Here is a 27037-nt window from a genome sequence, read left to right as displayed (position 1 = left end):
TTGGACTCCTAAACTGGACTTCTGTCAATTAAATTTTTATCCAAGATAAATCTGGATTTAATTCATTTTTATTTCTTTAAGCTCTTAAAATGTTTTAAATCAAAATAAAAACTTTTCTTTCTTCCGGCGTCTTGTTGGAAGTTAACCATAAATAACAAACGTTTCAATTCAAACAATAAAATCCACATGAGACCGAACCGGACCGCCATCAGAACCGGGACCAGAGCGGAACTGTTCCTCCACGTGTGAGGAGCGGCTCAGTTAAAGCCTTTTTTTATTGTATGGGAGAATTTTGCTGGTATAATTAAAGAACACATGTTAATGTTGAAAGAAGACTCTGCTCACTTACAAAACATGGAACGGCCTTAGTTGCCTGGCAACCTCTCAGCCAATAGAATGAAAGTCTTGTACTGGGTGCGTTTGTTTCCTTCTAGCAGGTGAGCCTGTGTGGCTACTATTGATAGCTTTCTGCTCCGTAGTACACTAAACATCCACAAGCAGAGCTATTGATCGCTAACAGCTGCTGATCGCTAACAGCTACTGGTCGCTAACACCCAGCAACTGCTAATCACTAACAGCTACTGGTCGCTAACAACTACTGATCGCTAAAAGCTACTGGTCGCTAACAGCTGCTAATCGCTAACAGCTACTGGTCGCTAACAACCAGCAACCGCTAATCGCTAACAGCTACTGGTCGCTAACAGCTGCTGATTGCTAACAGCTACTGATCACCAACAGCTGGCGATCGCTAACAGCTACCGATCGCTAACAGCTGCTGATTGCTAACAGCTGCTGATCGCTAACACCCAGCGATTGCTAACAGCTACTGATCTCCAACAGCTGCCGATCATTAACTAATGCTGAATGCTAACAGCTGCTGATCACTAACACCCAACGATTGCTAACAGCTGCTGATCGCTAACAGCTGCCGATTGCTAACAGCCGCTGATTGCTAACAGCTGCTGATCGCTAACAGCTGCCGATCGCTAACAGCCGCTGATTGCTAACAGCTACCGATTGCTAAAAGCTGCCGATCCCTAACAGCTGCCGATCGCTAACAGCCGCTGATTGTTAACAGGTACCTATCGCTAACACCTGCTGATCGCTAACAGCTGCTGATTGCTAACGACTACTGATCGCTAACAGCCGCTGATTGCTAACAGCTGCCGATTGCTAACAGCTACTGATCACCAACAGCTGCCGATTGCTAACAGCTACCAATCGCTAACAGTTGCTGATTGCTAACAAATGCTGATTGCTAACAGCTGATGATCACTAACACCCAGCGATTGCTAACAGCTGCTGATTACTAACAGCTACTGATCAACAGCTGCCGATCGCTAACAGCTACCGATCGCTAACAGCTGCTCATTGCTAACAAATGCTGATTGCTAACACCCAGCAATTGCCAACAGCTGCTGATCATCAGCATCCGTGTTGTTTACAGATCCACAGTTCTGCCTTTTCAAATTAAAAGCCCTCCCAGAACGTTTTGGTTTAATTTAACTCAGATTAGAGAAATAAACCACTGCATCTCATAGAAACTCCTGATTTGATCTAAATATTAATAAATGTTCTGCTTTACAGAAACGTTAGGAGAAAATCATCCTGTCATTTATAATTAGATTTTTTTTCTGAATCAATATTTTGTCCCAGAAGGCAGAAACCAAACTGATAAGTCGTTTAATTCATTTATTTTACAAAAATCCAGATGATTCTTTAATCCGTCAAAAAGAAACAGTAATAAAGTAAAAGTGAGTCCAAAGTGCGGGCGGAGCAGCTACTTCTTGGCGTAGGTGATCTTCATGGCGCAGGTGGCGGTGATCCTGAAGCCCTGCAGCGCGTCTTTGGCCACGCCCCCCTGCGTCTCGCTCTCAAACTCCACGAAGGCGATGTCGTGTTTCCCCGGAACCAGGCGCACTTCTTTGAAGCCCGGAAACCTGCAGAAACCGACACAGAGCAACAGAAACATTAAGACCCGACATCAAGGTCATTATGCTAATCAGGTGGGCGGTCCTTAGCTCAGCTGCAGAGCCTTTGTTTAGGCCACAGGCGGGACTTAACGACCTGGACGATGTTTCATTTAAACGGAGACAAACTAAAGTTTTTGTCCAGAAACACTTTCCTGCCTCTGCGCTACGATCCGGCAGCGTGTCGCCTTGTTGCTGTCACTGAGTTGTGACTCAGCCCTGAGTTAGCGCCAGCAGATTTCTGCTCTGCTTCTGCTGGACGTTTCTTCATGTTAAAGGACCAGTATCATCTATTTTCCAGGGACACAGAATCGTTTTAATCCAGTAACTGTTTCCTTCAGTTGTTAGAAAATACTACATAAATCACTCATGACTTGAAAGAAATTTGATTTCCTTATGAACGTCTCTTTTGGGTCTCCGTCTCTTTCTGAAGCTCCGCTTCCAGGAAGTCATTCCAACATGGCTCCTGTTTTAACCCCTTAATGTTTTTACCAGTGATGCTCTGAGCAGCAGCTGCTGTAACGAGCTCAGCGGTGTTTGCTAACTGCTGCTGGCTAGTCTGCAGGAGCTGAACACTCACTGGTTGAACAGCATGGACAGCATCATCTCGTTGGTTTCCTCTGGCAGGTTGTTCAGGAACAGGATGTGGTTTGGAGGATTGTCTGGAACCTGAAAACAGAAGAGAGACGGGTTGGTTCTGACCCGAAAACATCCACAGGTTGGTTCTGAACAATCCAATCCGTGTTGTTCCACCCAGAACAGTCTGATCTGCTCGAAACCTGAACCTAAATCGTTTCCGATAGTTTTCACAGTGTCTGAAGGCTCTTTTACATGGCTAACATGAGACGGCCTAACCTGCTATAAACAGAATCAGAACCAGAACCTCCTGACCCGCTGCTGGGTTCCTCCATGATGCTGTTTGGGTTCTACTGAGACCAGAACCTCTGGACTGGTTTAAGCCACACTGTTCAGATTTCTGTAAACCAAACTGAAGCAATGGATGTTCTGGGCCAGGTTCTGATCGGACGGGTTGGTGGCTAGCTTCAGAACCGGCTCAGGTGAGCTCAGACGGCTTACCTGAACTGCAGGCGTCTGCGCAGGCACAGCTAGAGTCTGCAGACAGGAAACAGACAGCAGCTGTGATCCAACAGAAAGGAACCAAGTGTGGAGCATGTGACCTCAGCCAGAGGTCATGCAGGGGTCACTCACCGCTGAAGGCTTCTTAGCGGCGTTAGCTGCCGCCGCTGCCTCCTGGGCCTTCTTCTTCTTCTCCTTCTTCTTCTCCTTGTCGCTGAAGGTGCCTTTCATCTTAGAGATGACCTCCGAGTCGGTTTTAGCATACTGGATCCTCTGGAAGAGAGGAGAACTGGTTAGCACCGCAGCTACAGAGGTTAGCACCGCAGCTACAGAGGTTAGCACCGCAGCTACGGAGGTTAGCACCGCAGCTACGGAGGTTAGCACGGCAGCTACAGAGGTTAGCATCGCAGCTACAGAGGTTAGCATGGCAGCTAGAGAGGTTAGCATGGCACCTACAGAGGTTAGCATCGCACCTACAGAGGTTAGCATCGCACCTACAGAGGTTAGCACCGCAGCTACAGAGGCTAGTGTCGCGGCTACAGAGGCGGTCAGCTGCGCGGCGGCGTACCATGGGCTTGTTGTAAAAGGGGAAGCCCTGCAGCTGGCGCAGCGCGTTGGTGGCGGCCGTCAGCTCCTTGAACACGACGAAGGCCTGGCCCCTCATCTTCATCGTCTTCATGGCCACGATGTCGACGATCTGGCCGAACTGGGAGAAGAGCGCGTAGAGCGAACGCTTCAGCTCTGCAGGGGGAAGTCAGAACCGATTACACCTCTGGTCCGGGTCTGTGCCCGTTGCCATGGCAACCTTAAGTTAATACACAAACACCTTACTTACTGCTGAAGATGAAGCAGGAAGTAGAATAAACCTGATTCTTTCTCAATAATAACTAAATACATTTCATGGCAGTTTAAATTAAATTACAATATAAAGTTACAAACATCATTCCCATAATAAACATTTTGTTCTTATAAAATGTTTATTATACGCAGCTACAGAGGTTAGCACCGCAGCTACTGGAAAAAAATTAGAATTTTTCCAGTTTTATTTAAAAATTAACATAGAAGATGAAGGATTAGCGTAAATAGTGAAATATCCAGGATATTATCTGATATAAAGAAAAATATAGTAGTTCAGATGCAGTATGTTTAACATAACTATGTATTATTTTAACTGCTGATATAATGTATAATCTATATAATCTCTATAATCTATATATTGAATGACAAAATGTTTTTGAATGTTAATTTATTTCTTCTGAAATCATTCCTCCTGCCGTTTCTTCCACTTGATCTTAAAACAGAAAACTTTTATAAATTAATTTGTAATAATCATCTGATGAGCGTAAAGTTGGAAACGTCGGCGAAGCGATCCGTCAAAATGGCCGCCGACGTTTAAAAACCATAAGAGACGAAAAATACTTGTTTAATTCGACCTCTGCCTCCAAACAATAAACCAGAAACAAATTAATAATCTGAAGTCTGGAGTGTGAAAATGAGTTTTAAAATGTTTTCACTTTTACAAAGTTTTTGTTTCTTGTATTTTGAGATTTCCAGTAAAATTTATGATCAAAATAATCTGTAAAACCTCAACTTCATGTAACTGCAGCATCATCTCCGGACATCAGGAATAATCTCCGTTACCAAAAATCATGGATTTTGTTGTATTTTAATGAATCAATGGTTTAATATTTGAAGCCACTCAGTAAGTTCATGTGTCACAAACATGATCTATAATTGTTTTTAAATCATTCCCAGGACAAAATGTCTGCATGTTAATAATGCAGCGTTAACATTATTAATATAGGCAGTAAAAAGTTATGTAGTTTTTTTTCCTGTTTCGAGTGGTTCTGATCCACATGGATCAATGGGATGAATTGATTTTCTAGAATCGATAAACATCCCCACTCTGCATCATTCCTGTCTGCTACTGCTTCAATTTTTTAAATTCTAATGTTGATTTATTTGATATAAATTTATTTTAATAAACTACCGTATTTTCCGGACTATAAGCCGCTACTTTCTTCCTAAGCTTTGGACCATGCGGCTCATATGTGGATTTTTCTTCAACCACCAGGGGGCTCTTTAGCAGGAAGTGAATCATTGGAAGTCAAAATTGGAAATAAAAGAAGAAAGCGCCATTAAAACAGAATTAGGTTTTAATAGGGAATTGAAATTTGAGAATGTTCTTAATCAGTACATAGCACTGAGGAGAAAAAGAAGATTTTTCGTTTTTTAAATAATACTGGGATCATTATGAGAATTTGAGGTATAGATATTAGGATCCAGTAGATGGCAGTAGTGCAGCAATAATGGATGCAAGCTGCTGTTGAAATCTAAAGAAGAAGAAGAAGAAAGCGGCCATTTTCATTTAGCTCATGCTAGTAGCAACACGAAGGATCAGCACTGTTACAGTTACCGTTCAGAAACTACCGTAATCAGTTCAGTTAAATCTAAACTTGGCACCTTTTTCTTTTTCAACCATAATAAATGTGATATTTAATTGACCTGTTATGACTCAGATGGCGGCTGTCCGCCCCTCTGCTGCTGCTGCATCGCTGTGGAAAACCTGGAGCAGTAGAGAAATCTGCGGCTTAAAATCTGGTGTGGCTTATAAAAAATCAAAATTAATTTTCTTTTTGAAATTAGAGCGTGCGTTTTATAATCAGGTGCGCTCTGTAGTCCGGGATTTACGGTAAATCTAATTTCTGCTTTCAGCGTTGCTCACCGCTCAAATCATTTCACTTATTTAATTACTAAAATAAAGTCAGAATATGAGGAGAAAGAAGAAGTCATTTCATGAGAACTATACAAATTAAATTCTGTTTTGGTATCAGTTTTCAGGAGGGACGCTCCGATCAGGCTTTTTGCAGCCGATCACCTGGATTGGCTGTTAATTTTTCGCTTTACGTATAAATGTGATCCGTCAATAAATTCACCTAATTCACACATACAAATGCAAAATACTTGCAGTTATAACAGCAGAATAACTGAATAACAGCAGCTATTCAGTCAAAAGGACTGAAAAACCTGCAATCAGTAAAATAATATTTAACAGTAAGTCGGATAAATCTGCCTTTATCAAACAAACAGTCCTGAGTTACTGAACCAGAACCTCCTGGCTGATCGTTTGTCTCTGCTGAGCCCAGTAATTCTGCAGAACACAAGAGGAGGAGAGCCGTTCATTTTTCAGATCAGATCCGTTTTCAGCTCCAAGCAGCTGCTCGCTGTGAGAGCTCACCGTCTGGAGGCTGAGCCCGTCTGGCAAATATTACCCCCACTAGCCGCGGTCCGACAGCAGAACCAGAACCAGAACCGGCGTCTCACTCCGCAGCTCCAAGACTTGGATTATTGTTGGGGTTATTTGTTCAGCTTTCTGACCGTGATGCTAATCCGGTGAGTGTTGGTAGCTGCGCTGCTCTACCTGCTGATGGGTCCGGATGTCTTTGGTTCCTGCACTGATGCAGCCAAATCAATCAAGTTCTTGTTTTTAAATATATTAGATTCGTGGTGTTGATGCTTCACCCCGAGGTAATTCTGCAACCCAACACCAAACGACCCCAGTCAGTTAAAGTTCCTCACTACAGGAGAGCAGCTGCAGGCTGAGAAGGAAACAGGAGATGCAGATGATCGGATTGTGATCAGCAACAAGAAACGCTGATCCATCACCGATCATACACTTTTTCACGAAAATCGGCCGATTTTGACCGGTGGCAGATTGATCGACACACCTCTAGTTCAGACAAGGAAATATTTCATATTTTAAAATCTTTTATCAGCAGCAGGACTAAGAAACTAGAGGGATCCTGATAACTGGAAGCTTTTCTCTCTTTAAAACGACTTTTTCTCAGGAGTTGAAGACGTTTCTGGTAAGATGATGCAGCTTTATTCTGCTAAAATTACAACTATGTTCTCAGAATTAAACAAAAAGTCTTGAAGTGTTGCCCTGATGAAAAAATTTCTGTTTTATAAAAAGTGAGAAAATAAAAGAATAAATTGAAAATCAGAGACTATTTTTAGCCACATCCCGGGTCGGGTTGTGGGTTCTGAGACAGAACCGTCAGCAGAAGACCTGGAAGTTTGATTCTGACCAGAAATCTGGACTTCACGCCCCACCCAGATTTACCGTCTGAACCTTTTCCCCAAAATACAGAAATGCTTCATCTAGATCAGTGTTTCTCAACCTTTTTGGGCCAGCGCCCCCCCAGCCCTTATCCAGGTCCCTCACCGCCCCACCAAAGAATCTGTAGGCTACTTTGCACTGACTATTATTTTATCATTAATATTACTATCACTATTGTAGATGTTTTGATTTTTATGCTTGTTTCTCTACTTATCATCAAAAATAATTTCCCAGAGAACAAAAAAGCCATGGGAATAGAAATTATTTTCACAGGTGTTTACAAAAAATGCAATGAACATTCAAGATAAAATCTGTAGGCCTAACATCCAATCAGAGTGGAAAAAATATTCTTGTTCTTTGCCATTTTCTAGTTGTTAAATATTACACAAAATGAGCAGATAAAAGATGAACAACATGCCAGTTTAAACTTTGATCTATTTGCAAACCGACTGAGCTCTGCAGCATTAAAACATGGATAGAACTGTAACTACATTAATCATAACTCTTCTTCTCTTCAGTGTTTCTGGTGGTGCAGCTCTGTGCTGCCTTCAGGAGAATGGGACATCAGAGAATCATCCATAAAATTTCACCCACATGGCATTTACTGTGCAAACCAGAGCTTTCAGTGGAAAAACTAAAGTTCCTTTAATGCCATAGAAATATGAGACAGAAACATGGATTATATCTTCATATAGATCTGTCTATTGATTATAGATTAATAGTTCGTTGCTCCATTCTGTATCACAGTTCTCCTGTTTCAGAGTTTTGTGCAACGTGTGCATCTTTTTTGTTTTACCCCTTAAGGCGCGGAGCGGTCGGGAAGCGTATAATGGAGAAAAGCTGACTGACATAAACCTTACAGCTCCGATGTTAACGCTACAAAATGAACGCTCTCTATCGAGGTGTCACCATGCAGGGATTTCTTTATTTAAATGGTTCATTATTCAGAGGGTCTCACAGTGAGGGTATCGTGATTTTAGTCATCACATGTTTATCCTTCCATGGAGACGTGCAGCATCCGGACGAAAATTAAAACACTTTTTAATATAAGTTGCTGCTCTGCCTCAATCACAGTACTGACAAAACATATGTACAAAAATCCTCAATAAAACAAAATATTTGAAAATCAGACAGACAAGTGAATCTCAGCACCATCATCAGCCGGTGAGACGGTGAACTGATGTGGTGAAGCTACCAGTAGCTGCTCAGCGGCGCCGGGTCATTTTCGAGGTGGGGCCATGAGGCGTTTCATCACCTCTGTTGTCAGGCGCTTGTTCAACCGACATGATGCACAGCCTGTCAATCAGTTCAGAGGGTTCGTCTCAGTTTGTCCCGTAGCAGTAAACATCCTGTAGGACGATGTTTCTGGGTCTACGCGCTGCGGTCACAGAGATTTGGTGGAACATAATCAGAAAATGTTTTAATAGTTGTCAGTGGAGAACATGCAGAAGGAATGGACTCCATATGCCTGCAGCCGATCCAAGAACAGTGTTGCAGCACCGTGTCTGTCACCATTACATGTTTGGTGTGAACGCAGCAGTAGCAGGTCAAACAGTTACAACTGGGTCAGCTCTTCAGTTCGCCACACACACACACACACACACACACACACACACACACAGCTCATAAACCAGCGACCCGCCAGAACCGCGCAGGGTAAAAAGCTCTGGCAGGATCCAAACACCCTCTTTCATTTTCAGCTTACAGAAAAAGCGCCAAGTCGCCAAATTTACCAACGTAAACTGACCAATAAGATTTAGGCTTTGTGCGAATCTCCAGGACTCACACAGCTCGCTACGTACAAGACGTTCTGACACAGAAGACTTTTTTCTGCTAAATGTTAATAGTAAAGAGGGTTGATAAAACAAAATCAAAAATTATTCTTTTCCGTTTTGCTTAAAGGGAAATATCAAGGTTCACACAGTGCTACAGCTGCGGGCGCTCTGTGCTCAGCTACTTACTACAAATCCAAAATACACAAAATATGCCGAGGATAAGATAGATGTGACAAAAGTCACGACTGGTCAAATGTTTGTAAAATAAAAAACAATAATAAAATAAATCCTCCAGCAATGCCAGTTTAGAGCAGCAGGACAAACTAATGGCTCCATCATCATGTCACGGCGCAGCAGCTCTGCACTGAGGGTCTAAAACCAAAAGGCAGCGCAGATGAGATTTGCTGCTTGTTCCACAAATTGTGCGGGAAAGAGATGATGTGAGTGGGACAGATAACCAGCCAGACTGCTGACAATATTTTTGCATTAAAAACAAAATGAAAAACACCATGAATAAACTTTAATGTGCTTCTTATTTAGCACAAACATGAATTTCAACAGCCAACAGAGAAATCCATCAATAGGGATCAATACTTATGGCTCCTGACGGCTGATTGGCTTTTGGAACAGCAAAGAGGGAAAAAAAACAAATTCATGCAATTATTTTTCGACCTGAGCCAAAATGATCTGCTCTGGGCGAAGTGTGGCTGAGCATTTGGTCCGGCCCGTAAACGGACATGTGGGCCCGATGTCTCTTTTTTTATCATCATCGTCACAGTGAAATGGTGACAAATACAGAAATCTTACTTAATTTTTAGGCAGAATTGGTTCAGATCTGGACCGGATCAGAGCCAGAGCCTGTTTTCAGGTGTCAGACCGGTTCCTGGTCCCAACCCGACCCGGAGCTGCCATGTGGTAACCTTTGGGTGACCGTTATGATCTGGAGCCTTTTGGTCCAGACCTCAGTGCTGCAGGTTTTATCTGTGCCTCTGTCTGCATAGAAACACTGACAGCTGTCAGACTGTCAGAGTTATGTGCAGCCAAAATGTCTGGCGGGACCAGCAGGGCAGGGCCGTAAAGTGGGGGGGCCAATGGCCCCTGGCTCCCACTGTTCCAGGGCCTATGAGCTGCACCAAGAAGCTACAAACACTGAAGAGAAGAAGAAGGGCTGCCATCGATACAGTTGCAGCATGTTTTAATGTTACACAATACAATTTTAACAAGTTGCTCGGAGTCTAAACTGGTATTGTTGTGCATTTAAGGTGTAAAGTTTACCTTTGACCAAACGCCCCCCAGAAGAATCCCAGCGCCCCCTGCTGTCCTCTGAACACCCCTGGGGGCGGTACCGCCCACGTTACCAACCGCTGATCTAGATGTTGGAAGATGAAGACAGTAAAGCAGTTTGCACTGACCTTCTTTCTTCACTTTATCGTTGATGTTGTTGATGTAGACGGTGTGATTCGGCCGGATGTCCATGTCTGAATCTGAGGAAACATGAGGAGAGATGCTGACGCCTAGCTGTCCACCCGGGGGGCACAGCGACCCGTCATCCACCCCAGATAGGGCACGGCGGGCCGTTGTCCGCCATGAGGCCCAGGCGTTGGACCTGTCCTGACTTATTGGACCCTCTCAGCATCCTTAGACTGTAGGAAACATGTTGCCCTGAAACTGGACCGGATCTGCTGGTAGTTCTGAAACACCCAGTCACCTAAACTCGGCTGCTGGGTCAAAGGTTAACCTGAGTCACATTAAGGAGGTTTTTCACCTTTAACCTCTTTATTTTATGGGTTAAATGATGTCACTCAACAGAAAATCAAAAAACTAAAGCTGAATAATTTCCTCCATCACTGGCCCAAATAACCGGACAGACCCTGATGTCTCCATCCTAACACTCTGATGCTACAGTACGCTCATTTAATTTTATATTTAATTTCCCTTTGGGATTAATAAAGTAGTTTTGAATTTTAATTTAAAATAAAAAACAAGAGATTTAAAATAAGAACTAATAAGAAGAAAAACAGAGGGACTCAAACGGGATGTTTCTGTTTCAACATTGACCGTCTTTACAATCAGAACATTCAGGTTGATAAATTATTTCTGTCCCAACAAGTTTAACGAAATACTGAACAAACTGAAGGAAATTCAAAGCTGAATATGGAAAATGCCTAGGCTGAATATTCTGGCAAAACTCATCAATAAATTCATGTTTTTGTCCGTTTTAGTTAATTCATTCTATTTTAGCAAGTCAGGCTAATGTTAGCATCTGTTAGCTCTACGGCTAACAGCTCCAGTTTAAACCACTTCCGTTGGAGCGGCGGGCTTCACCCCCGGTCAGAACAATCCGGATCATCGGCCAGACCAAACCTGGGTCACTTTCTTTTGATTGGAGTTAAAGGAGCAAAGAAAACTCACCTGTTCTGAGGTAGGCAGGAGCCACACCGTTGTCTGCGCTCTCGGTCTTCTTCCTGTTCAACCGGCAGCTAGCAGCTGGACTACAGACAGCTTATCGCCCCCTGTTGCTCCGGAGGAGAAGGTCTTCTTTTTCTTCTTGAAATTTATTGGCGGTTGGCAAAAAATGTTAGGTAAGCATTACCATTCATATTACTGGCGTTCCTAATTAACTAGTTTATCTAAATCTGGTAATTCCTGCAATACACAATAACATGTTGTATTGTCTCATGTTCCCCACAGTCACATTTCCTTGTCTGGTGTTTCTCTATCAGAAATAATGAACTATTCACTCCAGTGTGTCTGATTCCAAGTCATAAAATAATTATCTCTTCTCTCCTGTTTCTTTCTGTTCTTCTCATTTGTCCAATTCTCTTTTGGATTTCATGAAACCACCATCCTTTCCTAACGTTTGCCACCTCTATTTTATTTTTTGTTTAATTATACCCTTTATTTCTGTTGTACTAAAACTAACATTAATATGTATCCTTACCCGATCGGTACTTTCCTTAGCCAGTCGGCCATTTTTTGCAAACTACAGTTACTTGCTTATGATGGAGTATAAGGGCCAGGCTCTGAGTTTTTGACTTGTTTTAAATACGAGTAAAGTTGGACGAGAATAAAGTCGTAATCTTATGATGACTTTTCACCATACTGCGCTAAATTACGGAATACTGATCTTGTAAGGTTATAGTTGGCATTGGTTTAACAAATGAGTAAATACTAAATGTTTTAGCACATCAGAAGAAAATGTTCAGCCCTAAGACTGAAACGATGCTTACACAACTTTTTATTTAATAGAAAGAACCAGACTTGCTGAGCGGGTCACGTTGCACATCACTCTATCAGTTTTTTAATTTAACGACTTTCTTCCGGCAATACTGCGTCTTTACTCTGCCAATATTTAAATTATTCTGCTAATGACGGTATTCTTGTAAGGTAAGGTAATTTTATTTATATAGCACATTTTCAGCAACAAGGCAATTCAAAGTGCTTTACATGAATTAAAAGGAAATACAAACAAAATAACAAAAAAAAGGAAAGAATAGGAAGAAAAAAGCAAAATGACTAATCTAAGTCCTTTTCTGGTGTAAAGTGAGTCGTTACAGTTTCTAAAAAGTTGTAATATAAAAGTAATTAAGCAGTGACTGATCCTGTTAAGTATTTCTGGATTCCAAGTTCGTAGTTATTCTAATTCTAATTCTGATTCCATTTCTGGGCTGTATAATGCTCTGAATAGCGCGTACTCCACAATAAACTAAAATAATCCTTTTCTGGGTTAAACAGTGAGTACTCCACCGTTTCTAACAAAATAAAACAAAAAAGAGGAAAGGACACATTAGGGCAAATGGCAACTTTCAGACAAAACAAAGGGGCAAAACAGAGACATGAGTGAAGGCGGTGATGTCACAGGGCCACGAAACCAGGTTACTGAGCCCCTGGCANATGGGGAAAAGACAGACTGACATAAACCTTTTGAAACAACGGAAACAATTTCGGTATTCTGATTATTGAAATTTAAAAGTGCTGTGTTGTTCTATCTCCCCCCGTTTCATACCGGACCACTAACAGCTCCGGTGTTAACGCTATAAAATGAACGCTCACTATCGTTGTATCACCATGGAGGGATTTCTTTATTTAAATGGGTTCATTTTTCAGAGGGATACACAGTGAGGGTATCGTAATTTTAGTAATAACATGTTTATAAGAGCGATTTTCTGTTGTCCTTCCATGGAAGCGGGCAGCCTTCAAACGGAAATAAAACTTTTTAATATAAGTTGCTGCTTTGACATGATCACAGAACTGCCAAAAAAAGATGTACAAAAATCCTCAATAAAACATAAAATATCTGAAAATCAGACAGCAGACAAAGTGGATCACACCAACGTCATCAGCCCGTGAGACGCTGAACTGATGCAGTGAAGCTACTAGTAGCAGGGGAGGAGCTACAAGCTACAAACACTGAAGAGAAGAAGAAGAAGAAGAAGAAGAAGAAGAAGAAATGCCATTGATACCGTTGCAGCCAAGCATGATTTAATGTTACACAATACAATTTTACCAAGTTGCTCAAAGTCTAAACTGGTATTGTTGTGCATATGGTGTAAAGTTTACCTTCGACCAAACGCCCCCCAGAGGAAAAAATGTCCGCCAGCTTCCCGTCTTGTCCCCTTTCCTTTGCCCAGCGCCACCTGTTTTTAATTCCTTTCTCAAGTAATCGTGTTTCTTTACCGGGTGAGAAACTCCATCTTCTTTCATATCGCATTGATTTAACCGAACGCACGCGCTTCTTTTCTACAAACCGTCTTACATTCATTGGTCAAGAACACCGGAGCTAGAGTTCTGATTGGCAGACATCTTTGTCTATTATCTACAGTTTAGTTGAGGCGGGCTGTTTGGTCCAATGCTCGCTTTGCTTGGAAATCCGGAAATCCGGCCCCCAGACGGAGCTCTTTAAGCCCGGATGAGCGCGCTGGGAGAACAATTTGCAAGACAGACGGAGAACTGAACCACAAACTCCAGCCCAATCTGTTGGCATAGGATCTGTCCCGGCAGAGTGAGGGGCCCCATTTAAATCGGAGAACATTTTCAATCCTCAGTTTGTAAAAGGCTTGGGGCCACAAACCTCTGGGGCCTAAAAAACATCCTTTACTAGAATATAAAATTCTACTTTTGGATTACATAAAATGTTATTAGCCTGTTTATACATATGAGCTTTAAAATAAAATAATTCAATTTGCTCAAAGTTGCCTTTCAACTTATTTCTGTAAATGTACTGAAAAGCTGCCTCTCCATGGGTCTAGTCCAAGTATTTCTCCTGGATAAATCCAACTGAAGATGTTTGTTAATCTCTGATCTGGCGGATTATTGAACCAGGAAAAGGTTCAATAATGAACACATTAATGGGTGGATAATAAAGGACTCGGGTACTAATGGGTTCATCCCAGGTTCGGTCCAAACTGCTCCAGGTATTAACGAACCTGTTCCGGTCTCACAGCTGTTCCCAGTCGGTCCTGGACCACAGAACAGGAACCGTTGGTAAAAGTTCTGGATGATCCACATCGTAACAGCAGTGGGTCCAGAACGTCGGTCTTGGTATCCCTGGATCTCAGTGCTGGGTTTGACCTGGCTCATCAGAACATCCTGACTGATTGATTCCCTGGTTCTGATCTTACTGGCTTAGTTTGGGCCACACTCGAGCAAACTGGGTCTCACAAACTGCAGACAGAAACACTTCAGTACTTTATAAATATTTATTCCGATCATTTTACACAAACTTGATTTAAAAGATTAATTCAACAATTCACTCAACGGTCCAGACCCTGAACCAGATCTGTTTTTGGTCCCGGTTCTGGCTTCAGCCATTGTTCCGGTTCTAGTCCTGTTTCTGCACCCGTCCCTGGGCCTCCCGTTCCTCCAGCGGGCCCAGCAAGACCGCCTGGGCCTCCAGCAGGGTGGTGTCGGTCTTGGCTCCGAGGAACCGAGCGGTGAGCTCCGGGTCCAGGACCTTCAGCCGGACCCTGGAGCCCCGCTGCAGCCTCTCTCCTCCGGCCGCGGGTCTCCGGCAGACGCAGTGAAACTTCCCTCCGAAGTCGATGTACAGGTCATCCCGGACCACATGGAAGATGTTTCCAACCACAACCTTGTCTCTGACCGGAACCGCCTGGAAGAGCGAGGCGAAGGTCTGCTCCTGGCCGGGGATGGAGCCACTCTGATCGGGCGCGGAGTTCTCTGCCTCCCGCTGGAGCTCCGCCTGTCGCTGAAAGGCTGCCGCGAAGCCGGCCCCGGCTCTGGTTCCGTCCTCACTGTCTGAGCTGAAGGAGGTCCGGACGGAAACGCTTGAGGAAAAGCGGAACGCGGACCGGCACCCGAACCTCAGTTTACACAAGGCCGCCATGTTGTCCTCCAATACCGGAAATAAGCGAGTTCCCTTTGACTTCCTGTTGGGCCACAGCGCCGTCCCCGGCCGATTTTAGAAGGTTAATGCAAATCTAAACTGGAAATCTTTTATAACTTCATAAACTTTTCAAGTTTAAAAGTTTGGTTGTTTGTTTATTATTGTCTGTTCGAAATAAATAGAAATTTAAGTATATTACTTTACGTATATACTGGTTCGTGTTTCACCCCAAGAGCATCGATTCTAATCCTATGCGCCAGGAGGCGCCTATGAGACGTCCCTATAAAGTCCTGCGCCTGCGCAGACCGTTCAGTGGTGTAACAAACGGAGCCAAAATGGAGGTCTTTGTTGTTGCTCCGAGCTTTAGGTGCTCAAGCTTCGAGTTTCCACCTGGTTCTGTTGTCAGAGATGTTCTGGAACGGTTCGTCCCGCACCAGGTGAGTGATTATATCTAACAGAACCGGAACCGAACCTTAGCGTGGGGTTAAAGGGTTTAAATCGGAGCTGGAAGCCTGTTAGCTGTTAAGCTACCGGAGGCTAACAGGGATAATTAAAAAAAATCTGCACACTTGAACATGCTATAGGTTAACAACAAGCTTTAACATAAATCTCCTGTTTTACTTCGGAGCTGTATTAAAGTTCATTTAAGATGTTACAGTTTCCCGGAGGTGATCAAAAACAGAACTGTACCCATTTTTGATTTACATTTTTCTGTTTGTATACATTATGTTGTGCTATTTTAAATGATTATCACTTCAATTTTTAGTTATTTTTCAAAAAGCCCAACTAGGGACAAGTGCTGCGAATTAGCTGTTGCTGTTGCACCACGATGCAAACATGGGAAGATGTTTTATTCAGTTTGTCTATGTCGATGTGTGTCTGTCCCTATCAAATAAACTTTATAATAATAATCAGATGGGTTGTTTGTTTTTTCTAAGCCTTTATTGTCCGCACGAATGTAAAGAAGTACGACAGAAACAGAAAATAACTAAATGCAAAAGAAACATTAAATCAGGAAAACTAGTGTTCAGATGTAGTTCCTGCTGGGACCAACTCTGATACCGGCACTTCCAGTTTCAGTGGAACTGGGAGTTCAAACGGTTGTCAAACTCTGAGCGAAACTCTGAACAAATAAAGTTTCGTGTTTATAGAACATTTGTATTATTCTAAATAAATGTATTTAATGATTTAGATTTATCCACCATTTTGTGACGGTGTCCCACAGGGCTGTGGCCTTTAGATCGTCAGAAACTAAAAACCCGAACCAGAGGTCAGGTCTCATCCTGAAGTGGTGACGGGTCGTTGGTTCTGTCTCGGGTCCAGTTTGTAGGAATCTTTACTGATCCAGTATTTCCCATCAGGACTGGTACGTCACCACTAACGGCCGTCTGACCGGGCTGGAGGAGCGGCTGCAGGATGGGGCCGTCTACCGCCTGGAGCCCCGGCTCCGTGGAGGGAAGGGAGGTCAGTTCCCGGAAATGTTCCGATCTCATGACCAGGTTTTGGGTCCATGTTTCGTTGGTTTTCCAGGTTTTGGGTCCATGTTTCGTTGGTTTTCCAGGTTTTGGGTCCATGCTCCGGGCTTTGGGAGCGCAGATCGAGAAGACGACCAACAGAGAGGCCTGCAGAGACCTGAGCGGCCGCCGCCTTCGAGACGTTAACCATGAGAAGGAGTAAGCTCCTCCTCTTGCTCTGGATGTTGTTTTGTAGTGAAGGGTCCAGACAGGTTCTGGTTCTGGTTCTGGTAGGATGGCGGACTGGCTGAAGAAGCAGTCGGAGCGCGAGGCGGAGAAGGAGCAGCGGCGGCTGGAGCGTCTGCAGAGGAAGCTGTCAGAGCCACGGCATCAGTTCGCCGACCCGCAGTACCAGCAGCAGTGCCACGACCTGAGCGAGCGTCTGGAGGACTCGGTTCTGAAAGGTGACGGGTCAGAACCAGGCAGCGGGCCGGCCCAGCTGCAGCTCTGGATCTTTAAGGTGTGTGTGTGTGTGTGTGTGTGTGTGTGTGTGTTGCAGGCCTGCAGGCGACCTCCAGCGGTCAGGTGAAGGTCGGAGCCGACCCGGATCAGAACCAAGCCCCTGCAAGGAAGAGGAGGAAGACTGCAGCGGCGGCCGGGTTCTGGTCAGTGTGTGAGGTTCTGACCCGGTGAAGGGAGCACAGCCCGGCTCTGAACCTCTGTTGCCATGGTTACAGGACGGGACTGGAGGAGCTGCTGAGCTCTGAGGATGAAGATGATGAAGAGTTTCCACGCAGCAGCAGAGGAGCCGTTACCATGACGACCCAGAGGGAGGAGGCGGAGCCTGGACCCAGCAGCAGGTCTGTTGATGGATGTTCCTGATCCTCAGAGGTCAAAGGTCAGCGTTAGATCAACAGGTTTTTCCATGTCTGACCAGCTGGAGGCGCTGCAGGTTCAGAGTCCACCGATCGGACCGGCTGGTTCTGGACCGATCCATGTTTAGCTTCAGGGTGGGTTCTGTTCCTGGGAGCGCTGGCTAAACTGGTTCTGATGGTTCCAACTGGTTCCTCATAATCCGGGGGTCCAGATGGTCCAGCTGCAGAAACCCGTCCAGCGCCGGTCCAAGAAGCTGAAATATTCTCAGTTCTGATTCAGAATCAGCTGTTCACTCTAAGCAGAACTGATCCGAACCAGACCAGTTCACCATCAGAACCAGAACCAAACCAGTTCCCATGACCCAGATCCACATCCAGCCTCAAGTTCTGTTGTCTCCTCCAGCACCGCTTCAGCCGCTCCAACCGCCAGAACCTCAGAGGTCCAGAACCCCGGACTCCCGACGGAACCGGCTGTTGAACTGTCATCGGACCAGAACCCTCCTCAGGGCTGCAGGGAACCAGATCAGGTCAGAACCAGAATCCAGATGCTTAAACGTGATTTAGAGCAGAACCCTCTGCTGGGTTCTGACTGTTCTGGTTCTGCCTCAGCAGTTGGACCTGTCCTCGGTGCCATCCGTCCAGCAGCTGGAGTCTCTGGGTCTGGAGGTTCTGAAGGAGGAACTGATGCGCCGCGGCCTGAAGTGTGGGGGAACGCTATCGGAGCGTGCCGCCCGCCTCTTCTCCGTCAGAGGCCTGAGTCCAGACCAGATCGACCCGGCACTGCTCGCCAGAACCAGGAGGAAGTAGACCCAGCTGGGAGGTTCCTCTGGAAGGCGGAACTTCCTGTCTGGAATGAAGCGGTCGGGTCTGGATGTTGGAATCATTTATTTGAACATGTGAATCGATGATCAGATTTGTTTTCATGAAATATTAATAAAATGTTCCAGAACCAAACGGAGTAGTTTCTCAGTCTGAGGGTCCGGTCAGAACCCAGGGTCCCAGGAAGTGACCCGAGGAACTTCCTGCTCCTCGAAGCATTCGATGACATCACCAGCGCTGAAGTCCACCTCGCCGTCCACCGACACGCCGCACTCCATGCCCGCCTTCGCCGTCGCCACGTCATCCTTATGGTGCTTCAGCGCCAACACAGAACCTGCAGCAGAACCAGAACCAGAACCGGCTCATTAAAGCTGCAGCATGCAACTTCTGTACCCTAACCATCTCCATGGTGATGCACTGCTCCCGAGCCGTCAATCATCCTTATGCATCTGCTGCCAAACGTTCTATTGGCAGAAACGACGTACAGGAACGCTTCTGTTACTGCTAATGGGGAGGCTTTGAGCAGCGTGTACATAAGGATGACTGGCAGCACTGGTTTAATGAAACTGGTGTTTAATGATGTCTGAAGGTTCCACCTGACCTCTGACCTCCTGCTCAGCCAATCAGAGAAGCTCCTGACCAGGAGAACTAGTTCATGGTGGTGAACTGTGAACATGAACCAGTTCATTCTGACCAGGATGAACTGGATAACCATCAGGACCCGAACACATAAATCCTCAAGGTTCAGAACCAATTGGGCCCGGCCTGGTTCTGGTCTCACTCACCCTCCCACACCGTGTCTCGTCCTCGGATCAGCCTGAACTTCAGCCGCCGGTCCAGCTGGCCCTTCTGGACCCGGCAACCAGCCACCAGAACCTCCTTCTTCCCCACAGAGACGGTGAAGATGGCGAGGACCGTCGCCTCACCTGCAGGCGGGGGACAGGTGGACAGAGCAGAGGTGCCAGTCAGTTCTGTTTGCTTCAGATGGAAGCAGTCTGACCCGGTTCTGAAGTGGTTCTGGACCTGTACTCACCCACGGTGCTGCAGCGGCGCTGCGGCGGCAGCTTGCTGCTCAACTCGTGGCGCAGCTGCTCCACCAGCTGGTAGATGACGCGGTGCAGGTGCAGGGCCACGCCCCTCCGCGCCGCCAGCTGCGTCACGCCGCGGCTCGCCGCCACGTTGAAGCCGTACACCGACCCTGAGGAACAGAACCGGAACCTGCTGCCGTTACCAAGGCAACACTGCTTGGCCCCGCTTGGCACCAGAACACCTACCTCCGAACGTGGCGGCCATGTTGACGTCGTTCTCCGAGACGTCGCCGACGCCGAAGTGGATCACGTCCAGCCGGCATTCGTCCTGGGCGTCGTAGCCGTCCAGGATGTTCAGCAGCGTCTTCACCGACCCGTCCACGTCACCTGTAGGTCAGAGGTCACCGGTCAGTGACGTCACGCCGGGCGGAGCCGGCGTAGCGCCGTCCCCACCTTTGATGACGAGCGGCAGGCCGGGCTCGTCGCACTCCGTCCGCTCGCTGGGCCGCATCGAGAAGCGGATCTTGTCGGCCCGGTACAGCGCCGCCCTCCTCTGGCGCCAGCTCAGGTGGGCCAGCGGCTCGCGCTCCCGCCGGTACTCCTCCAGGTGGCGCTGCTGCTTGAGCTCGATGGCGCTCTGCTCCCCCAGCAGCTTGTGCTGCTCCGCCTGGTGGCTCCTCCACTCCACCACCTCTCTGGCCCGCTGCTGCAGGCCACAGGACAGGCTTTTACTGCAGCGGTCCACACAGGAAGTAGCTAACGCACAGCTCTGACAGGACGGGCTGTTTGTACATGTGGGGATTCTAGCAACCAGAACCAAAGTTAACTGTTGTTGATTCACTAATCGGACACCGGTTCTGGCCCTCACCTCTGACTCCACCTCCAGCACGGTCTCTCCGGCAGACGGCAGCTCCTTCCATCCGACCACCTGGACCACCGCGCTCGGCGCCGCCTCCAGCACCGCGCAGCCGTTCTCGTCGAACAGGAAGCGGACCTTGGCCCAGCAGCAGCCGGCCACCAGAACGCAGCCGCGCCGCAGCGTCCCCCTCTGGACGATGACTGTAGTCACAGGGCTGGGAACAGGAAGCGGGCCCGTCAGCGGAACCCCCATCAGAACCGGACCCGGTTCTGGAGGACTCACCCTTTGCCCTTGTCGGTCCGGCTCTCGATGAGGACGGCCTCCACCGGGCCGCCCGGGTCCGCCTTGAGCTCCAGAACCTCGGCCAGCGCCACCGTGGCCTCGGCCAGAGCCTGCAGGTTGTCGCCCTGGAAACAGCGACATCATCGTTGAGGCCGCGCCGTGGGTCGGCCAGACCGGGGCGGCTCCAGTCGGGTCGGATCACCTTCAGAGCCGAGATGTGGATGGCCTGAACGTCGCCGCCGAACTCCTCGCAGACGACGCCGTGCGCCAGCAGCTCCTGCTTCACCCGCTGGGGGTCGGCCTGTGGCTTGTCGCACTTATTCACCGCCACGATGATGGGGACTGGGCCGGGCCGCAAGCAGAACGTCAGAACCAGAACCTCAGAACAACCCGGCGCCGCCTGATGACACCCACTCCTACCTTTGGCGTTCTTGGCGTGCTGGATGGACTCCACGGTCTGGTTCATGACGCCGTCGTCGGCCGCCACCACCAGCACCACGATGTCTGTGGCGTGGGCGCCGCGGGCCCTCATGGAGGAGAAGGCGGCGTGGCCCGGCGTGTCCAGGAAGGTGATCCGCTCCCCGGTGGGCAGCTGGACTGGAGGTCAGAAAGACAGACGTCAGGAGCTCCACAAAGAATCTGATCTGGGGTTTTGGGGGCGGAGCCTGCCAGCTGGCCCCGCCCTCGTTGGCACCCGTTACCCAGGAAGGCGCCTATGTGCTGCGTGGTGCCGCCGGCCTCCGTGGCGACCAGCTGGCTCTTCCTCAGGCTGTCCAGCAGCGTCGTCTTCCCGTGATCCACATGACCCATGATGGTGACCACCGGGGGCCGACTCACCAGCAGCGCGGGGTCAGCAGGGGGCCTGGGGTCACAGAGGGGTCACAGACAGGTCAGTTGGATGATGGTCAGGTCCGGTCCCATCCGGTGCTGCCGGTACCTCCTCTGGGCGTCTCTGTTGGGCCGCTCTTGGCTCTCGCCCAGCTTGGCCCATCTGAACTTCATCCCGGACCGGATCACCGCCTCCTTGATGCAGCTGTCCTCCAGAACCGAGTCGGGCCGGAGCGAGTCTAGGTCCGCCGGCGTGTTGAGCAGCGCCTCCACAACGTGGTCTGTAGCAGAACCGGGTCAGTAGAATCTGCAGGAGAATCGGGTCGTCGGGGTTAGCTAACGCTGCTCACCAAAGTCTCTGTTCATGGCCGCCGCCAGCGCCGCCGCCGTCATGCCCTGTCTGATCTCCACTTCCTGTTTGTCCACTTTGGGCTTCTTCTGCTCCTTCCTCTGACCTTTGACCTGCACCAAGTGAGTCATCAGCCTTTACTCTAGTCCAGGACACCAACCACAAGCTAAGCTAACATCCACAGCCTTACCTGCTTGGAGGCCAGTCGTCTGCTCTGAGGCCAGGTGAGCAGGGGGGCGGAGCTCCGGAGCAGCCGTGCACCCCGCATCATTGATGACATCACACTCATAGCTACAGAGACACAGGTGGAGGACAAGCGTTTCTGTTCAGCCAGGAGACAAACTGCAGCAGCGCTGCATCTGTCCTGATTTCCAGTGTAAAGGCAGAGCCGCAGCTACATGGCTAACATTGTACCATTAACATAACTGGGCTATAACACACCCAGTTACACACATACATGAGATGCAGTCAGAACAAACTTACTGCGTTAGACAAGTAACGGATACATCAAAAAATAAAACGGAGGACAGAACTGAATATGTGTAAATCTTTTTCCCTCAACCCACAAAGACAACAAAAAATAAATACATACATTTCAGTGCCAGAGGATATTTCTGTCACTATATCGGCCAAGCTTAACTCAAGACAAAAGATGAAAGTAAAAGAGATGTAGATAAGAATAATAATAAACACCAGCTATGTACATACCACCTTACCATCTGCAATATTATATATTATATATATATATTCATCTAAGGGTTCTTAACAAGCGGCTCCACAAACCAAAAATCTCAAAGAGCCTCTTAAAGTAAAACAGATTTTCTCTAGTTTAATGAAATACATTATTATCACTCTGCCCCAAAAATGCCAAGAAAGCCAAGGAGGATTTCTGAAAGGAGGACTGGGTGGACTGGCGAGGTGCAACTCCAAACAAAGCAGTCAAGGGGCCAAACTCCAATTTCTTGTCAAAAATGTCCAACAGAATAGCAAAAACTTTGGACCAATAATTAAAAAGCTGAGGGCAGAGCCAGATAGTGCAGATCAAATTAGCTGGAGAACGCTGGCATCCATCACAGGCAGGAGAAACGTTGGTATAAAACTTAGCCAGACGTGCTTTAGTATAATAAGTGCAAAGTTTGCATTGAATTAGATTATGTCTGGCACAAATGGAGGACTTATGTACTAATGACAGGATTTGTGTCCAAGGTCTTCCTCCCAAAAAGATCTAAAGGAATTCAAGGTTTGTGGGCGTAGAAGAGTAATTTCATTGCAAATAAAAGATCTAGCCCCTTTCAGTTTGACAGGAGGTTTTAGAAAAATACCCAAGGGTGACTCCCTGACTCCCTGGGAAGGTTGGAAAAATCTGAATAGGTAGAGAGGACAAAGCTGCACACTTGCAAGTATCTAAAAAATTGATGGCGCAGGATATGAAACTTCTCAGAGATTTGTTGGAACAAGGCAAAAGTACTATCAAGATACACGTCATGAAAAGTTGAAATTCCTATTCTCCGCCACAACAGGAAGATGCCGTCTGAGAGAGACGGTGGAAAGGTATGATTTGAAGCTATAGGAGCTCGCAAGCCGAAATGCCGTCTCAACTGCATCCACAGCCTTAAGGACGCATCGACTATTTTATTAGAAGTATAAAGTTTAGTTGAAGACTGTAATGGTGAATGTAGTAAGGCTGCTAAGGACACAGGTTTTTCAGAGTTGGCCTCCATAACAAGCCAACCTGGAGAAGAGCATCAAGCCAATATCTAAAAAGTCTAATATTTGAGGCCCAATAATAATATCTAACATCTGGCAAGGCCATTCCCCCAAGCCTTTTAGGTCTCTGTAAGAACCGAGTACGTATACGAGGAGCCTTCCCGTTCCAGAGAAATTTGGTAATTATACCATCAAGTTTGCTGAAAAAGGTCCGTGAAAGAAAAATAGGGATACACTGAAATAGGTAGGAAAAACGCGGCAGGATATTCATTTTGATTGAGTTAACCCGAGCAACCAACGAGAGGCCAAGCACCGACCACCGATCAAAGTCCTTAACATGAAATAATAAAGGGGAGGAGTTAGCTTTAAAAAGATCCTTGTATTTGGATGTAATCTGGATCCCTAAGTAGGTAAAGCTCTGGTCTACGACCTTAAATGGTAATGTATGCAGTGGGTAACTTTTAGCTAATGCATTAACTGGGAATAATTCACTTTTGCTGAGGTTTAATTTATAACCTGACAGCTGCCCAAATTTATCAAGTGTGGCAAGTACAGCAGGAATAGAAATATTCAAATTAGAGATGTACAAAAGATCATCAGTTTATAGAGAAACCTTGGTTTCCATGTCATTCCTCTAAATACCAATAATGCTTGTATTACATCTAAGTGCTATTGCGAAGGGTTCAATTGCCAAAGCAAATAATAGCAGACTCAGCGGGCAGCCTTGGCGCATAGAGCAACTGAGACGAAAATAGCCAGATTGAGTATTTTGTCCTAATCGATGCATATGGGTCAGAATAAAGTAACTTAATCCAAGACAGAAAATTCTCCCCAAAGCCAAATTTCTTAATCAAGTAGAATAAATATGGCCACTCGACTCTGTTGGAGCCCTTTTCGGTGTCCAAAGATATCACAACTTCTTGAGTACTGCCAGAGGGTGGGCTGTATACATTAAAGTCTTATGTTGGAAAAGGAGTTCCTATTTTGTACAAAGCCGCTCTGACCAATTCCAACCACAGACTAGAAGCACCGTTTCTAGTCTCAGTGCTATTGTTTTTGCTAGCAATTTAAAATCAACATTAAGTAAACTTATTGGGCGATAGGAAGAACAGAGTTGAGGGTCTCTGCCTTTTTTAGCAAGTAAAGTAATAACTGCCTGATTAAGGATCTGAGGTAGGCGCCCAGAAGTCAAAGATTCATTGTATACCTCTAAAAGCAGTGGAGAAAGGTGTCCCACAATATCCCATAAAACTCACAAGGGTACCAGTCAGGACCTGGGCAGTTACCAGTCAGGACCTGGGCAGTTACCAGTCAGGGCCTGGGCAGTTACCAGTCAGGACCTGGGCAGTTACCAGTCAGGGCCTGGGCAGTTACCAGTCAGGACCTGGGCAGTTACCAGTCAGGGCCTGGGCAGTTACCAGTCAGGACCTGGGCAGTTACCAGTCAGGGCCTGGGCAGTTACCGCCCCCCCGCAGGGCCTGGGCAGTTACCAGTCAGGGCCTGGGCAGTTACCGCCCCCCCGCAGGGCCTTAACTGCCTCAGTGAGTTCAGAGATGACAATAGGTCTCTCAAGATTGTCAGCTACATCGTGACTGATAGGAATTTCCAAATCATTAAAAAAGTTATCAAAATCAGTTACAGGAGTACATTCTGAGGAGCATAATGTCCTATAAAAATCCTTGAAGGCCAAATTAATTTCCATTGGGTCAGTTGTGACACCCTGGGTAGTTTGGATCTGAGAGATGTGGCAAGAGGCTGACACATGTCGAATTTGGTGAGCCAGGAGTTTACCAGCCTCATCTTCATGTTTGTAAAACTGGGCACCAGACTGAAGCAACAGCTCAGTGGTAATTTGTGTCATGAGCACATCAAACTCAGCTTGCAACACAAGGTGATCCTGGTACAAAGTGGGAGAAGGTGATATTGCATACAAGTTGTCAATCTGAGTAATGTAGTGTGTCAAAGTACTAATTTTCTCTCTTTGCAGCTTATTTTCATACTTTACATAGGAGATAATTTCCTCTCTGATGAAGACTTTAAGTGTCTCCCAGAGTAGTGAGGCCAACACCTCAGGACCTTTATTATTTTCTAGAAAATAATCTATTTGTCGTGCCACAAAAGATGCAAATTTTTCATTTGATAGCAAATGGATGCCCAGCCTCCACGGTGGGCCCTCAATGGGGTGAGAGTCAAATCTAATATTATAGAAACTGGGGCGTGATCTGATAGAACAATAGCATCATATTTGCACCCAGTGAGAGAGGACAGCAATTTATTATCAATCAAGAAAAAAAATCAATACGCGTAAAGGTGTGGTGGACTGGGGATACAAACGAGTAAACCTGGGAGGGGTGAAGAAAACAGCAGGCGTCATGAACATTAAATTCAGACATAAAGGAGTTAATAATTTTGGATGAGTGTGAAGGCAGAGCCAATCAGCTGAGGATCAAGCCGGCAGTTAAAATCACCTCCCAGTATTAAGTGATAAGTGGACAGATTGGGAAGTGACTGTGGAGGAAACACATTTTGATTTATTTATTTTACTTTTATTGTGAAAACTCTGGAGATGTTGATGATGATGATGGAAAGAAGGATTTCACATGAAATCAAGAAAATTAAGGACAACTCTTCATGAAACGGTGTCGGTCAGAAGCGTCTTCCAGTTCAATGTAAGACAGACTGCTACAGCAGATCACTATCTACAATAACTGTGAAAAATGTTGAATTAATGAGTTACAACATTTTATTTTCCTTTGGGGGTCAATAAAGTATTTCTAAATTGAATTTGAAATGACAGAAACAGGAAGACTCCCCTCAGCTCATCTGAGAAATCCAAGAGAGAATCTTTCAAAATAAAAGTTCTTGGAGATGAAACCGAAGCCGAATGAAAGAAAACAGCTGAACTAAATCAGTAGATTAGAAAATAATAATATTCAGACATCAGAACATCACCAGGACCAAACCGCGTAAACTTGAACAGAATATGTCTAAAGTTCGTCCAGGACAGTAAAAGCAGTTCCTCACATACCAAATTGATAAGCCGGAAGGATTACTGAGGAGCTGCGGTCTAATCAAAGCCCACACGTGTGTTTATCTCAAGTCTGTTCACCTGCCGAACAGATATTTTCACTTCTTCAGACTGAAGTCTGGTTCTGTTTTTCTGCTGCTGCTAGAAAGGCGGACAGGAAGTTCTCAGCTACCGGGTGTCCCGCCAGCTCGCGCTCTGTGTGTCTCACCTGAGGCCGGTAAGCTCTTCACCTCATCCTGCGTCACCGAACCACGAACAACCTCACCGTGAACGACACCTGCAGCTGGGAGCCGCCATGATAGATGGCAAACAGGGGAAACAGGACGGGCACGACGCCGCCGCCGCCTGCCGGTCCGGAGTAGAACTGCTGCTTCTGGAGCTGTTTACAGACTCTGGACCCGAACTGAGTCCAGAACCCGTAGAAACGTTACATTCCGAGCAGATCTGACTCTCTTTATTTCTAGTATTTACAATTATCCAACGAACCTGAATGACGTTATTAATCCCGTAAGAGTCTCCTGAT

General features: G+C 46.3%; 4 protein-coding genes across 8 annotated transcripts; 1 reads left to right on the top strand and 3 right to left on the bottom strand.

Annotated features, from left to right (window-relative positions):
• Nucleotides 1-1677: 1677 nt before the first annotated feature.
• On the bottom strand, nt 1678-11464 carry snrpb2 (small nuclear ribonucleoprotein polypeptide B2). Of its 2 annotated transcripts, none has more exons than XM_015054756.1 (7): nt 11355-11464; nt 10355-10426; nt 3616-3788; nt 3180-3320; nt 3048-3083; nt 2551-2639; nt 1678-1940 (listed from the first exon to the last, which is right to left on the bottom strand). In XM_015054756.1, the coding sequence occupies exons 2-7, from the start codon at nt 10416-10418 to the stop codon at nt 1781-1783; spliced, it is 663 nt and encodes a 220-aa protein (XP_014910242.1). In that variant the 5' UTR covers nt 10419-10426; nt 11355-11464; the 3' UTR covers nt 1678-1780. The 2 variants fall into 2 exon arrangements, with proteins under 2 accessions (XP_014910242.1, XP_014910244.1); XM_015054758.1 differs by having other exon boundaries at nt 2551-2644; nt 3053-3083.
• sde2 (SDE2 telomere maintenance homolog (S. pombe)) lies at nt 8335-18567 on the top strand. Of its 2 annotated transcripts, none has more exons than XM_015054755.1 (9): nt 8335-8339; nt 15590-15722; nt 16647-16749; nt 16847-16958; nt 17034-17203; nt 17299-17404; nt 17477-17599; nt 18018-18141; nt 18227-18567. In XM_015054755.1, exons 2-9 carry the CDS (start codon nt 15621-15623, stop codon nt 18419-18421), a joined length of 1035 nt encoding a protein of 344 aa, XP_014910241.1. In that variant the 5' UTR covers nt 8335-8339; nt 15590-15620; the 3' UTR covers nt 18422-18567. The 2 variants fall into 2 exon arrangements, with proteins under 2 accessions (XP_014910241.1, XP_014910240.1); XM_015054754.1 differs by having other exon boundaries at nt 18224-18567.
• Nucleotides 14628-15325, bottom strand: mrps28 (mitochondrial ribosomal protein S28). The gene has a single exon (XM_015054759.1). The coding sequence runs from the start codon at nt 15283-15285 to the stop codon at nt 14764-14766; it is 522 nt and encodes a 173-aa protein (XP_014910245.1). The 5' UTR covers nt 15286-15325; the 3' UTR covers nt 14628-14763.
• mtif2 (mitochondrial translational initiation factor 2) lies at nt 18483-26975 on the bottom strand. Of its 3 annotated transcripts, none has more exons than XM_015054749.1 (14): nt 26723-26975; nt 26515-26595; nt 21970-22070; nt 21781-21892; nt 21540-21711; nt 21304-21464; nt 20805-21199; nt 20603-20727; nt 20330-20534; nt 19915-20167; nt 19708-19848; nt 19467-19631; nt 19219-19359; nt 18483-18767 (listed from the first exon to the last, which is right to left on the bottom strand). In XM_015054749.1, exons 3-14 carry the CDS (start codon nt 22066-22068, stop codon nt 18598-18600), a joined length of 2139 nt encoding a protein of 712 aa, XP_014910235.1. In that variant the 5' UTR covers nt 22069-22070; nt 26515-26595; nt 26723-26975; the 3' UTR covers nt 18483-18597. The 3 variants fall into 3 exon arrangements, with proteins under 3 accessions (XP_014910235.1, XP_014910236.1, XP_014910234.1); XM_015054750.1 differs by lacking the exon at nt 26515-26595 and having other exon boundaries at nt 20805-20944; nt 21023-21199; nt 26723-26968; XM_015054748.1 differs by lacking the exon at nt 26515-26595 and having other exon boundaries at nt 26723-26972.
• Nucleotides 26976-27037: the final 62 nt, after the last annotated feature.

This window comes from Poecilia latipinna, unplaced genomic scaffold (assembly GCF_001443285.1).
Source record: "Poecilia latipinna isolate Pla-1442-1.1 unplaced genomic scaffold, P_latipinna-1.0 Scaffold1276, whole genome shotgun sequence".
In the NCBI taxonomy this organism is placed as follows: Eukaryota; Metazoa; Chordata; class Actinopteri; order Cyprinodontiformes; family Poeciliidae; genus Poecilia; species Poecilia latipinna.
The sequence above is the reverse complement of the archived record's forward strand: the minus strand, read 5'-3'. Positions and strand labels throughout refer to the sequence as shown.

Bases quoted from the DNA above. Each gene is read 5' to 3' on its own strand.
- snrpb2 (XM_015054756.1), bottom strand. From the start codon at position 10,418: ATGGACATCCGGCCGAATCACACCGTCTACATCAACAACATCAACGAT. The intron at 3,789-10,354 runs GTCAGTGCAAAC...TTCCCCCTGCAG, and splicing joins CGATAAAGTGAAGAAAGAAG to AGCTGAAGCGTTCGCTCTAC. The intron at 3,084-3,179 runs GTGAGTGACCCC...TCCTGTCTGCAG, and splicing joins CCGCTAAGAAGCCTTCAGCG to ACTCTAGCTGTGCCTGCGCA.
- mrps28 (XM_015054759.1), bottom strand. From the start codon at position 15,285: ATGGCGGCCTTGTGTAAACTGAGGTTCGGGTGCCGGTCCGCGTTCCGC.
- mtif2 (XM_015054749.1), bottom strand. From the start codon at position 22,068: ATGAGTGTGATGTCATCAATGATGCGGGGTGCACGGCTGCTCCGGAGC. The intron at 21,465-21,539 runs GTACCGGCAGCA...CTGTGACCCCAG, and splicing joins AACAGAGACGCCCAGAGGAG to GCCCCCTGCTGACCCCGCGC. The intron at 20,728-20,804 runs GTGATCCGACCC...CGCTGTTTCCAG, and splicing joins TCCACATCTCGGCTCTGAAG to GGCGACAACCTGCAGGCTCT.
- sde2 (XM_015054754.1), top strand. From the start codon at position 15,621: ATGGAGGTCTTTGTTGTTGCTCCGAGCTTTAGGTGCTCAAGCTTCGAG. The intron at 17,405-17,476 runs GTCAGTGTGTGA...CCATGGTTACAG, and splicing joins GCAGCGGCGGCCGGGTTCTG to GACGGGACTGGAGGAGCTGC. The intron at 17,600-18,017 runs GTCTGTTGATGG...TGTCTCCTCCAG, and splicing joins GAGCCTGGACCCAGCAGCAG to CACCGCTTCAGCCGCTCCAA.